The 13,591-nt window shown below is 34.1% G+C and overlaps 1 protein-coding gene across 1 annotated transcript in view; it reads right to left on the minus strand.

Annotated features, from left to right (window-relative positions):
* Positions 1-4,214: 4,214 nt before the first annotated feature.
* The window catches only part of LOC111148096 (WD repeat containing planar cell polarity effector), a 445,955-nt gene continuing 436,578 nt past the window's right edge, over positions 4,215-13,591 (minus strand). The window contains exon 18 of the mRNA XM_022504499.1: positions 4,215-4,297. Within this exon, the coding sequence (XP_022360207.1) occupies positions 4,247-4,297 (51 nt within the window). The 3' untranslated portion in view covers positions 4,215-4,246. The remainder of the gene's footprint in view (positions 4,298-13,591) is intronic.

A 13,591-nucleotide genomic window follows, 5' to 3' on the forward strand; every position in this document is an offset into this window, starting at 1 on the left:
ACTTTTTTTTTTTTTTTTAAGATTTTATTTATTTGACAGAGATCACAAGTAAGCAGAGAGGCAGACAGGAAGGGAAGCAGGATCCCTGCTGAGCAGAGAGCCTGATGCGGGGCTCGATCCCAGGACCCTGAGATCATGACCTGAGCCGAAGGCAGAGGCTTTAACCCACTGAGCCACCCAGGCACCTCCTCCTACCCCTCTTGATGTGTTTTTTTCTTTACATCTTTAGCTGTGGAAGAGCTAGTCTGTTAGTCTTTAGGTCATTTTCAGATTGAGTTACACTATATGTAGTTGCAGCCTTGATGTATTCATGGAAGGAGGTGAGTTCAGGATTCTCCTACTTAACCATCTTCCCAAATTCTCCAAAATGTGAGTTTTTTAAAGAATTGTGTTTTAATTCCCACGAATTTTTAAAAAAGCAAACTGATGTTATTTGACTAAGATTATACTTCTAGGTTATTGAAATTTAGAAAAATCTTGGTACTTCTGAAATTTAGCTCTTCTTTGGCATTATTTTAAGGAGATAACCAATCTCAGTGTACTTCTATCAGAGCAGAGCCTTCAAGGTCATATAATAAGGTAAACTTGTATGTTACATACATACATATATATATGTATATTTTATATTTTATGTATACTTATATATAATTAGATATATAATTTGAATTTATATGTGTGTGTGTGTGTGTGTGTGTGTATATATATATATATATTTTTTTTTAAAGTAGGTTTCATGCTGAGCTCATGACCCTGAGATGAAGACCTGAGCTGTGATCAAGAGTTAGACACTTAATTGACTGAGCCACGCAGGTACCCTGTTATATGCATTTTTTTTTTAAGATTTTATTTATTTATTTGACAGACAGAGATCACAAGTAGGCAGAGAGGCAGGCAGAGAGAGAGAGAGGGAGAAGCAGCCTTCCTGCTGAGCAGAGAGCCCGATGCGGGGCTCAATCCCAGGACCCTGGGATCATGACCTGAGCCGAAGGCAGAGGCTTTAACCCACTGAGCCACCCAGGCCCCCCATGTTATATGCATATTTTAAAAATTTTGATAAAATACATATAAACATAAAATTTATCATCTTAGTCAGTTTGAAGTGTACAGTTCAGTAGTGTTAGTATATTCACATTGTTGTCAATAATGCTTCTATAAATATGGGTATATAAATATTTGAATCCCTACTTTATATTCTTTTGGCTATATGCCAGAAGTGAAATTGCTGGATGGCAATTTTATTTTTAATTCTTTGAGGAACCACTGTATGTTTTCCATAGCAGCTGTAGCATTTTATATTACAATCAAGAGTTCACAGGGTTCCAGTTTTCTATATCCTTGCTGACATTTGTTTTTCTTTTTTTCTTTTTTGGTAATAGCCATTCTAATGTGGTTAAGTGGTATCTCATCCCTAGTTTTGATTTGCATTTCCCTAATAATTAATGATGTTGCCTATCTTTATGTGATTACTGGCCATTTATATATTACCTTTGGAGAAATGTCTCTTCAAGTTCTTTGCCCATTTTTAATAGGGCTATTTGTTTTTGTGGTTGTTGTAGGAGTTCTTACCAGATACATGATTTGTAAATATTTTCTCCAATCCTGTAGGTTACTTTCTCACTCTGTTGATAGTATCTTTTGAGTCACAGAGTTTTAAATACTGATATTGTTCAATTTAATCTATTTCTACTTTTGTTGTCTGTACTTTTGGTGTCATATCCAAGAAATCACTGCCAAATCCAATGTAATGAACTTTGTCCCCATATTTCCTTCTAAGAGTTTTATTATATAAATTAAGTCTTAATGTTCAGGTCTTCAATCCATTTTGAGTAAAATTTTTTTTCTGGTGCAAGATAAGGTTCAACCTCATTCATTGGCATGTGGATATCCCATTTTCCCAGCCCATTTGTTGAAAAGATTGTTCTTTTTCCCATTGAATGGTCATAGTACTCTTGTTGAAAATCAAAATCATTTGATTACATATGTGAGGGTTTATTTGTGGGCTTACCATTCTATTCCATTGGTCTGTGTGTCTGTTTTTATATACTTTAAAAAATACAATTAATAAAGTTTTAGAATATGGTATTACTTGTAAATTTGATAATTCTTACTTTTACTATTGTATAGATATTCAGAAAAAAAGTATAATATTAGTTAGGGTTATTTGGCTTTTTAATGAACCCAAACCATTAAGAGATAGGTATTATAAACAGTTTATTCCAGTAAAAGGCACAGTGTCAGAGCTAATATGAGTTAATATGGAAATTATTTGAGATCTGAGAATTTTGAAGAATAGAAAATCTTATAGATCCATTCCTGAGTGAGAAACTGAACCTCTCAGTGCACAGGTGCTACCTGGTTGTCCTTGTCTGCGCCACTATTTTCACTTTAGAGCTGTGGTGGTAGCAGATCAGGAAGATTAACTTATTGGAATAATTAATTAGTAAACATCCTCGGGTTCACAGCATTGGGAAAACACAACATTTATAGATGGATGTTGTCAAGGATCTCTTGTATAATATATTCTTTTACTGTCTAGACTTGGTTTTATATATATTTTTAATTTTTCCAGAGGCATGTGAAAGCGGGGGGGAATGGGCAATTTATCTAAGAATTAAAATTGTTTAGTTTTCATTTAGGTAACTGGGAAACTTAACATCATTATAATTATGTAGGACAAAATAGTTGTATTTATATGTATATTTTATCTTAATGTCTCATTTAAATTTTCACTTTTTTTGCATTGACTATATCTATTTAGCATAGACTATATCTACTCAAATAGGACCTAGAAATAAAACTGAACTTTTCTACCAGTCTCTCACATCGTTGTAGAAGACAGTGGTGAAATGAATAAAAGGATATGGTAGATCAGGAAATGTGGTTTATATTTTTGGTTAATGACTATTTATTAGAAAATCTGGAGAAAATGTTTGCAACTGTGAAAGAACTGTATCTTTCTCAATACAATTTTTTCTTTAAAAACATTAGTTAACTTTTGATTATTGTGATAAAGAAGGATGGGGATAATAAAACGAAAATTTGCTGGTAACTCTACATCTCTTTTTAGTATGGCTCACATACCATGTATTACTAAATCTTTTCCAGAGCAATAGCAAACTGAAAAATCTAATTTGAGTTTTACTTCCTTTCATCGTCATACCGTCTGGTAGAAGTACAGATGAATAGGAAGCAGGGAGAAAAACCTGAAGTATAAAAGCCTTCAATCTAACTTTTAACTATAACTTTTAAGTACATAATTTACTTCATGTATGACATTTGAAAAAGACGCTGATTATTATAGACATTTACTGTTGTAAAATATATGCTATCTGTTAATGAATTGGTGTCAAAAACTGTGAAGGGTTTAAGATTTTTACCCTCTTTGTAAGCTAAGAAGTTAACAAGCAACAGTTTCTTGCTGGTAGAAGACATGAGACTCCAGAGTCAGAAACAAAAGACAGTTTATTATTCATAGTAATAGTAGCTGGAGTATCTGCCTTTGGTGGGGGCATTGTTTCCAAAGCCCATTCCCATGCGGTGATATAAAGAGGGTCAGATGATACCTGCACACTCAGTGGATAGGATCACTGAGCTTGGGAACTTTAAATCTTTTCAAATGGATGGGGAGCCTGGTTGGCTTGGTCAGTGGAGCATGTCACTCTTGATCTTAGGGGCCCAAGTTTGGGCGTAACTACTTAGCAATAAAATTTTTACCAAAAAAGAAAATAAAACTTTTCCACTGGGCAGTAAGCATGCCTGACCTATGCTCCAGGGATGGTATCAGGCCCCAAGGGACATTCTTTCCCTCATAGCAATAATTCAACAGACCCATAGACAGTTGTCTCCCAATAATGGGAAATTTTTGCTTAATAAATATCTTATTCATTATGCAAATTAATAATGTAAACAAGATCACAAGAAATGTTTAAAATACTTGGAGAACCAGATTTAAATATTTTACTTTTTAAGCACTACTGTACAATTTAAGAAACTTTGAAAATTTTACATTATTGAAAATAAATTAAGGACTTTTACTTAGGATCACTGCTGTTATGCTACATGTTTTTGAAACGAATAAAAGCTCACTTTGAGAATATTCTGAATTTAAAACTCTTAACTAATTCATACTATCTTTTTTCTTTTTAATCTGTACAGGGAGATTCTAATCTGTATTAGGCCATGAAAAAGTTTAGATGTGAAAAATAAAGGTGTTGTTTTTTAAGTAAAAATAAAGTTTTTTTATTGTTTACACCAAACCAAAGTGAACCATTCTGAGAGAACCACCATCTCCGGTTTCCTGAAAGCAAACAAACAAAAAAATTAAATTAAAATCATGTTTAAGTAGAGTACAAATAATTAAAATCATGTTTGAGTACAAATAATTGACTTAATATTTATATCTTTAATATTTTAAATATCAGAAAACATTAAAACAAAAAAATGCACTAAATATATGTACATAAGAGAATTATGTATTTTTCTTACTGTTAAAATATTGATACAGTGTGAATAAAAGTCAGTAAAGAGAAGTAACATATGAAGCATAAAAGGCAAAGAAGGAAGGACAGGATATTAGTTGAGATTTCGAAGCATGTGAAGGCTCCTGCAGTGAAAAGTTGCAAACTAGGGGTCGTCATTTGTAATTCTACCTATTACCAATTTGATTTTACAATACTGTCTGTTTTCAAAAGTCCATATAGAACGTGTTTCTTCATTTTGGTATTTTATTGAGTATTTGATAGTGGTTCTTGAGTTAATGTTTCATAGAAAAGATTAGGTTTTTCTAAGCTCTTCATTAAATTTTATGAAGCTGCAAAGAGATGCAAAGACTTCATCTATTTCCGTTTTTTAACTTTCTTTCACTCCCTCCCCCAATCCCATTAAGTATATAAACAAAGAATTTTATGGTAGGATTCTGAAATTGGAGGATGTTTAAACATAACACCAAAGATGAATGATATTATTTGGAAAACAGTACAGTGAGGACATTTTTGAAAGTTTGGAGAAAACCTACTTAGACTTGAAAGGTAAATGAGAGGGGGGATCTTTGGGTGGCTCAGTTGTTAAGTGTCTGCCTTTGGTTTAGGTCATAATCCCAGGGTCCTGGGATCGAGGCCCACATCGGGCTCCCTGGTCAGCGGGAGGCTTGTGTTCCCTCTCTCTCTGTCCTTCTCTGCCAAATAAATAAGTAAAATCTTAAAAAAAAAAAAAAAAAGAAAGAACAAAAGAAAGAAAGGTAAAGGGGAACAGTAAAGAGAGTAGGAATGGTGGTTTGTACTTTAACATGTCATAATTGGAGACATTTCTTTTATGTAAAAAATTTAAAGTTTTTCCTTAATTATATTTGAAATTTCTTTTTAGTAAGAGAAGCCTTTCAGAAATTTGTCATTTCTAGAAGAAAACATGTATGGGATTGGCAAGTAAGAGGAACATGTATGTATGCATGTGCCTATGGATCCTGATGTACACAAAATTAAAAAAAAAAAAAAAAAACAAAAAAAAACCCAACCTGGAAAAACAGGTAACAAGAAGAATGAGTAATTTAACATTGCCTGAGGCATGTGTGTGTGTGCTGGCAAGTTCAGGGGTTTTAGGTAGCTTTGAATTTTAAAACAAAAAACACTGAAAGCACCAGCATTTTAAAAAAACAAGTTCCAATTCTTGGCTTATAAGCTACTATATAAAAAATCTCTCGTGTACATCATTAGAATGGTCATCAAGAAACCTGGATTTAGCTTTTGGTCTTATTCACTAACTGGCAGAGATCCTATGTAAATTATTTTATTTTTCTAATATCTGGTTATAATTGTTGTTGGAAGGCCAGATTTTGCATACTCGAAGTATCTGGTTCAGCCATCTTCTTGATGTATATATAGTTAAGAATTACATTTTAAAAAGTAGGAATCTCAGAATTAACTTCTCAAGAATCTCCCAGGACTCAAAAAAAAAAAAAAGTCTTTGAAGAGTTTCCTTAAAAATTCAGCTTATTTTTAAAAGTCTTACTTCAGGGCATTTCCAGAATTTCCATGATAAATGTGTTTCGTGCTACGTAACATTGACTTGTACCTTATTGAACTTAGAAGAATATTTTGATGATTAATGAAATAATGTATTTTGCATATTCATTTATTATTTAAAATAAAATATATTAATTAAATAGAATTTGGAACACAGAAAAGTAGGAAAATTTACCCATATTCTCACCAGTCATATAAAACTGTTTACCGAGTATTTGTTTCCAGTCTTTTTTTCCCACGTTTTATTTTTTTAAATATAGTTGAAATCATATTACATACATAATTCTATATATTTTAGAGGGTTTTGCCTCACTTTGCACACTTTTTTCAATGCTTCCACAGTCTTTGTTTTTAATGGCTAAATTTTGTTCCATTAAATACTAGAGCTTTATTTAACTATTCCTTAATTTTTGGTTATATTTATATGGTTCCTAATTTCCTCTTTTTAAAATAAGAACTCAGTGATAGACATTCCTTTTTTTTGTGACAGACATTATTAGACATGAAATTTTTTCCGTGTTCAGGATTATTTTCTTGGTATAGAGTTGCAGAAATAGAATTACTGGTGCAAAGCTTAGGAGATTTTAGGCCTCTGGATAAACACTGTAGAACTGGTAGTTTTGCTTTGTTTCTTTCCTGGTTTGGGAGGAGGTTATTTTCTTTGGTAATAGGAAGTAGGGTTTCAGTGGAGATGATCTTCATCTTATTATGTGCTGAGATTGTGCTTACCTTTGACTGAATGTTTACATGTTAATTCCTGTAATAATTTACTGCAACAAAAGGGTTTTTCCCAGACCCTCATTTGATTTCCACATACAGTTATGTGCATTTTTCTAAGCCACACCCTATTGCTGTTACCTAATGTTGGGAGATTGCAGGTCACTCTCTTTTAAATGTACATAGACTTCCCTAAGACAAATTCTGTAGACAAAACAACTTGTTCTGTAGACAAGTTAAGCTTTGCTTTGCTACAGACCGGATTTTGACCTGTTCCTCACTTAATACAAGTATCTTTTTTTTTTTTAAATACTAAGTGATCATCTTATTTGTTATTTTATTATTTTATATTGTTATTATTTTATATTGTTTCCCTTCATGGTCTCATTCAGCATTTCTGGTTTGGTTCACCAGTAATTAAATCCCAGAAGTACACTATTTTAGAGATAGAAGCAAGTTTCCTAATTTGCAGTCCTTTCATTTTATAGATGAGGAAACCAAGGCTTATACAGTTTAAGTGTTTTATCCAAAGTTACTCATTCAGTGGCAGAACTGGGGTTAGAATTTAGTCATTTCTCTATGAAGTGCTTTTTTCCACAGTAACAGGGAACATGCTACTTTATGATTAACTCCTATGATTGCCTTTACTTGATATTTAAGGCTCTTGTTTACAGGCTTGCCAGTAGCCCATCCCTGTGTGAGAGGAGATGTTTTATTTTCTTACTTTTTTTAAGAGTTATTTATTTTAGAGAGCGAGAACACATGTGTGTTGTGGAGGAGCAGACAGAGGAGAGGATCTTTGAGCAGACTTCCTACTGAACATGGGCCCCCCACCCCTGCCTCCATGCAGGGCTCCATCCCGCTACCCATGAGATCATGACCTGAGCTGAAACCAAGTCAGTGGCTTAAACTGACTGAGCCATCCAGGTGCCCCCAGGAGATGCTTTCTTGTTCAGTCAAGTTTCCAGTTACTCAAGTTTCACTGTTGACTTTAACTCTGGTTCTTGCATATTTGGTATCATACTGGGATTTTCTTTTAATCAGTATTCCAGAGTTTTGGTGCTTGATGCTTTTTCTAGAAAACGAAATCTTAAATTGACAATTTAGCAGTTGCCAAAGGTTGGCTTGAGACTTCTGATATTTATGAAAGACAGGCTAATAAATAGGCTAACTATCTAATTTTCCAACCTGCTCTGTTAAGTAAACCAGTAGTAAATAAACTTGTCCTTTCACCTTTCCACAGAACTGCCTTCAGTGAATTGTGATTCAGTGTAATTTGTTTTTATAGAAGGCTTATAATGAAAATATCTATGTGAATAGGGCTTCTTTTTCAAAACTCTACTTGAAGACATGTTTATTTTCTAACACAGGCATTCTTTAGTGTGGACCCAGTGCTGGAAAAACATTTCCATCCAGTTGAATTTACTATTTGCATACTTTAAACTATTAAGTCAGTAAAGACAATAGTAATGAATGGTGTTTTGGAGTTTATAAAATGTTTCCACATTACCTAATTTGACATAGCAGTCTTGGGATGCTACTAAATATAACTATTCCCATTTTACAGTTTTGGAAATAGGTATAAAGAGGTTGTAGCTCTGAGGAAGTAGTGGAACAAAACTGGAACTGAGATAGTTTGCCCATTGATACTGCATTCTTTCTTTTTAAAAAAAATTTTATTTAAGTTCAATTGAGTTAGCACATAGTATAGTATTTTTTTCAGGGGTAGAATTTAATGATTCATCAGTTGCATATAACACTCAATGCTCATTACATCAAACACCCTCCTTAATGCCCATCACCCAATTACCCTATTGCCCGCCCCCCCGCATCCCCTCCAGGGACACTCAGTTTGTTTTGTATTCTTTCTATTATACCATGGTACCTCTCAAAGTAAACCTATTTCCCTTTTTTGCTTTAGCCTTCCCAAATTCAGAGCTAAACTCTGTTTTAATTTGTATGTAACACCCCAGATATTCAACAACACCTCTTACTTTACAAGTTTTAATTGATTTTTGCTTTATGTAATTGTATTTTCGGTATTGTATATAAAATAATTTCGTGAATTCTGCCCCAAATCTTTCAGAAAGTAGAGAGGTCATAAATACTAAGATAAATTGGTTTATATCTATGAAGAATGATCACTGTATTATGGCTGTGTTGGTACTTCTGTTTTCTCTCTAATGGTTTATCTAAATCTCTGCTTTAGGCAATATGTTGATACACTTAAAAACATTTTTAAAAAATTTTTCTTTGGATGAAAGATGTAAGTATGAGACTAGCACTTACCATATCTCAACAAATATTTGAAGATGTTATCCATCAAGTAGATTAATAAGCTTTATGATAGTAGTATCAATGAACAGAAAACTTGCTATTTTTATCGCACTTTTAGAAATTGCATACTTAAACTTCAGTTATAGAAGATGCTCTTTACTAAAGTGGGTAATTGTCAATATGTAAATATATTGGTATATATGTGTAAATATGTATGTATATATACACATATGTATGTATATTATATGTAAATATATGCATATATTACATATAAATAAAAATGTAAGTATCTGAATATATGTATGCATGTATATACATTTATATTACACGTAAATGTATATGTAAATGTGTGTGGTATATATATCCCCAGTATTTACATTTTGACAATATAGAGACACACAAATACACTTTCTGTTCTACTCTCTTCTGGCTGGAATCAACCTTTCTGGATGATAGAAGGGCCAAAAGAGCAACATAAACAGCAGATTGGTGTATCTGTCATAATTCCACATTAAAAGAATGAGTTTCTGGCATTTCTAAGTCCAAGATTTTTTCCAGACAGTATGCCAATGAGTAGTACAGGCCAGACAGTATAGGTATATGACTATATGATTTAGTACCTATTTGTCTATGACTGAAGTTCGTGTTGGGAACAAGAGATATGCTCCATACCTAGAAGTGTATTCCAACATGCAAGCCCAAGTTGACCTCTTTCAAATTTGTCTTAAACTTTAATGGAGAACTCAAATTCTTTTCATCAGCTTTTGTCAGTACACATCCTTCCCAAAATCTTCCCAGGAGCCAGCTAGACCTCTAGTGGTTTCTTTCTTTATTTTTTTTTTAATTGTGGTGAAATGTGCATTATAAAATTTGTCATTTTAACCATTCAAGAATTTTCAAATTTTTCTTCACTGTGGTTGACTCTTAACTGTATCTCAGCTAAGATCTGTTTAAATGTGTTTCTTAAAATAGTTCTGGAGAAAGTGGGTAAGAATCTTCTTAAAGTGTACTATATCTATCAAAGGACAGTCTACTAAATTGCAGGGCATCTGAGGTTAGTAAGATAACTGTGAAGATGATCTATAAACTTTAAAAGTAAGGAGGAGTTAAGCAGTTGTGGAATTGCCTTCTTTTTGTTTTCAGGAAGACTAATTGTTCTTCAGATGGTAGTTACTTCAAGTTAAGACATGGAACATAATTCCCTTTTTCACAAAAGGTTTTTCACAAAAGAGAATGTGAATAAGGAAATCTGAAGAACAAACTTTTTCTTAAAAAGTTGTAAATAGGCACTAATACATACTACTTGAGAAAAATGTAGCTACTGTAGTAACAAAGGTTTTGACAGCTAGCTGATTCAAAGCATCAGAAAACTTTACACCCTGGATCTCTCTATATATTACCCAGCAGATTCTATCCAAAGAATTTTCTTAGAATTGAAGTACATATTCTGATGAGGCCTAAAACTAAGTTATGGTTAAAATAAGTAAGGATTAAATATAGTGCCACTCCTTACTTTAACCAGAAAATAGCTTTAGGCCTAAGCAGAATATGAACTTTAAGTGTTTGGGTAAAAGACCTCTGGGGACTGATGAAGATAGATAATCTATAATAATATTGGTGTAATATATGTTATTTTTTTAAAAGATGTATTTATTTTAGAGTACATAAGCAGGGGGAGAGGGAAAGAGAGAGGGAGGAAATCTCAAGCAGACTCCCTGCTGAACACAGATCCTGACTCAGGGCTTGATCTCACCATCACGAGATCATGACCTGAGCCAAAATCAAGAGTTGGCCATTTAACTGACTGAACCAGGCATATTAGGTAACAGAGAGTCTTACATACCATAATAAATAGCTTAGACTTTATCATATGGCGTTTTAGTCAGGGGAATGATAGGTAGATCACTCTCACAGCTTTGTGGAGGCGAGATTTGAGGTAGTTGTGGCAGTGGGGGGAGGGATAGACTAAAGATGAGGATATTAATTAGATAGTAGTATTCCAGGTGGAGATGATTAAAACCTGAATTATAGGGATGCCTGGGTGGCTCACTCGGTTGAGCTGCTGCCTTTGGCTTGGGTCATGATCCTGGGGTCCTGGGATTGAGTCCCACATCAGGCTCGTTGCTCAGTGGGGAGCCTGCTTCTTTATCTGCCTCTTCCTGCCACTCAACCTGCTTATGCTCGCTCGCGCTCTCTCTTTCTCGCTCGCTCTCTGACAAATAAATAAATAAATAAAATTAAATTAAAAAAAACAACCTGAATTATAGTGGGGCTAGACTCTAGAAGTATTTAGGAGCAATAATCAATAAAACTTGATGATTAGTTTTAATAGTTGTGAATGGGTTATAGGGAATCAAGAGTGACAAATACCATATAAGAGGAGTAGATTTGGGTCTGGAGGGTAAAACAATAAGTTTGGTTTTGGATATGTTATGTTTCAGATATGTTAAAGTAACCATAGATGAAATCACTCATGCTAAGCTCAACATCAGCAAGGCAGAACTTAACTAAGTTTCTACATGTGGCCCTCCCAGAAAAAGAAGGTGTATGTCAACTAGTTAGTGCTTGTCTACTTAGCACAAATTATCTAACCCTGCTTGAAAACTTCCCTTTGCTAATCCAATTAGCAAATGCCCAGTATAACTTCCTTGTTCCTGCTCACTTAGTGCTGTAAATATCTCTTGCCTTGGGGCACCTGGGTGGCTCAGTCAGTTCTACTCAGTTTCAGCTCAGGCTGTGATCTCATGGGTCCTGGGATTGAGACCCAAGCCAGGCTCCACACTCACAGGAGAGTATGTTTGAACATTCCCTCCCTCTGCCTCTCTTTCTACTCATACTCTTTCTCTCTGAAATAAATAAATTAAAAAAAAAATCTCTTCCCTTTACAGTTTTTTGGATTTCCTTTCCTTTTTGTTTGTTTTTTTAATTATTTATTTATTTATTCATTTATTTATTTATTCAGAGAAGGAGAGGCAGAGGGAGAAGCAGGCTCCCTGTGGAGCAAGGGGTCAATGAGGGTCAATCTCAGGACCCTGAGATCAGGACCTGAGTGGAAGGCAGACGCTTAACCGACTGAGCACCCAGGTGCTCCTGGACTTCCTTTCTAACTACCAGACTGGATGCTGCCTGATCCATGAATCGTTTGAATAAAAGCTTCCGATGTTAGTAAATTGTCTGTGGAAAATTTTCGTTTAACAGATATTATCTAGTCAAAGAGATATTTATTTGTTCATTTGTATTTAACAGTATTTACAGAATTCCATACCTGCTGCTAATAAGATGGTGAGCAAAAGGGACACAAATATTGCCTTTAAGAACCTTAAGGCGTAGTGGGAGAAACAGTTAACCAGAAGGTGTAATAAAAAGTGACATTTATTGTGGTAGAAGCACAGGATGCTATGGTACTTCACAGAGGGGACAGTTAACAGTATGGCAATACCTCCGCAGGAACAGGATATATCAGTCTGAAACTCGGGGTTTTAGCAATTATGTCTCTCTGCTACTGATTCCTGAGAGTTGATAAAAACGTCAAGGGATAATATTATAGAACTGTTAAAGAAGAAAAGGCTAAAGGCAAGTAAAAAGCCATAGAAGGAGACAGAAATGAAATAGCAAGGTAAAAGAACTGAGTGTAATGGAAGCTGAATGTTTCAAGATGAAGAGCACAGTCCGCAGTGTTAGTATAGAAAGTGCTGATGAGCTAAATAGTAATAATTGGTTTGGCAATTTGGAGGTCATTGGTGACTAAGTGGAAGCAGTTTCAGGTAAGTGATATTTAGTTAGAAGAGAAAATGTTAGTATCTTTAAGGGCTAAGATTTTTTGCATAAAGCTAATGAGATGCAAGACAAAACACAAAACAATGAAATAAACTTCTTTTATCTTAATTTTAATTGGAAATAACTGTTACATATTTTTAAAAAAAGTTTTATTTGTATTCACTGAAAAAGCCTAAAAGCTATAAAATCCTAGAGGAAATAAAAATGGAGAAATAGTAGGTTCTACATTTAAAGCAGGGAATGTATGAGTCTGGGACATCTTGCATCATAAAAGTAAAGCAGCTGCCAAAGACTAATTGATCCATAGCAAAAGGACAAAGGAGCCAAGATGAAGGGAGACAATTGGCACATCAAAACTGGTAATGACTACAGGGGATTCAAACATATCAAGCACCTAAAAATCCATGCGTTCTTAGATTTTAATCTCTCTCTTTCTCTCTTTTATTGGGTATGTGGAGGTTGTTGGGCCGTCAACTCATTACTCTAAACCTGGGGTCAGAAAAACTATGGCCTGTGGCCCAGGGCTCCAATCTAGTCCACTCATTATTGTAAGGCTGTGAGCCGAGAAGAGTTTCATAATGAATCAGTTACCATAGTAATCCACTCTAAACTTATGTAAACTGTAAATTATGAGGTCTTCTCTGACTTACACCTAACCTTTTTGAAATTGGTATAATAGTCTTCAAAATGAACTTAGATATGTTCATGGCAGAATATGGAGAGGGACTCCACATGCATTACTTATAAAAATTATACATAAAAATAATAAATAAAAATGAATTGGATACCCTTATCATTATTAT

The sequence above is a fragment of the Enhydra lutris genome, unplaced genomic scaffold, assembly GCF_002288905.1.
Source record: "Enhydra lutris kenyoni isolate GAN:26980312 unplaced genomic scaffold, ASM228890v2 scaffoldscaffold18, whole genome shotgun sequence".
NCBI lineage: Eukaryota > Metazoa > Chordata > Mammalia > Carnivora > Mustelidae > Enhydra > Enhydra lutris.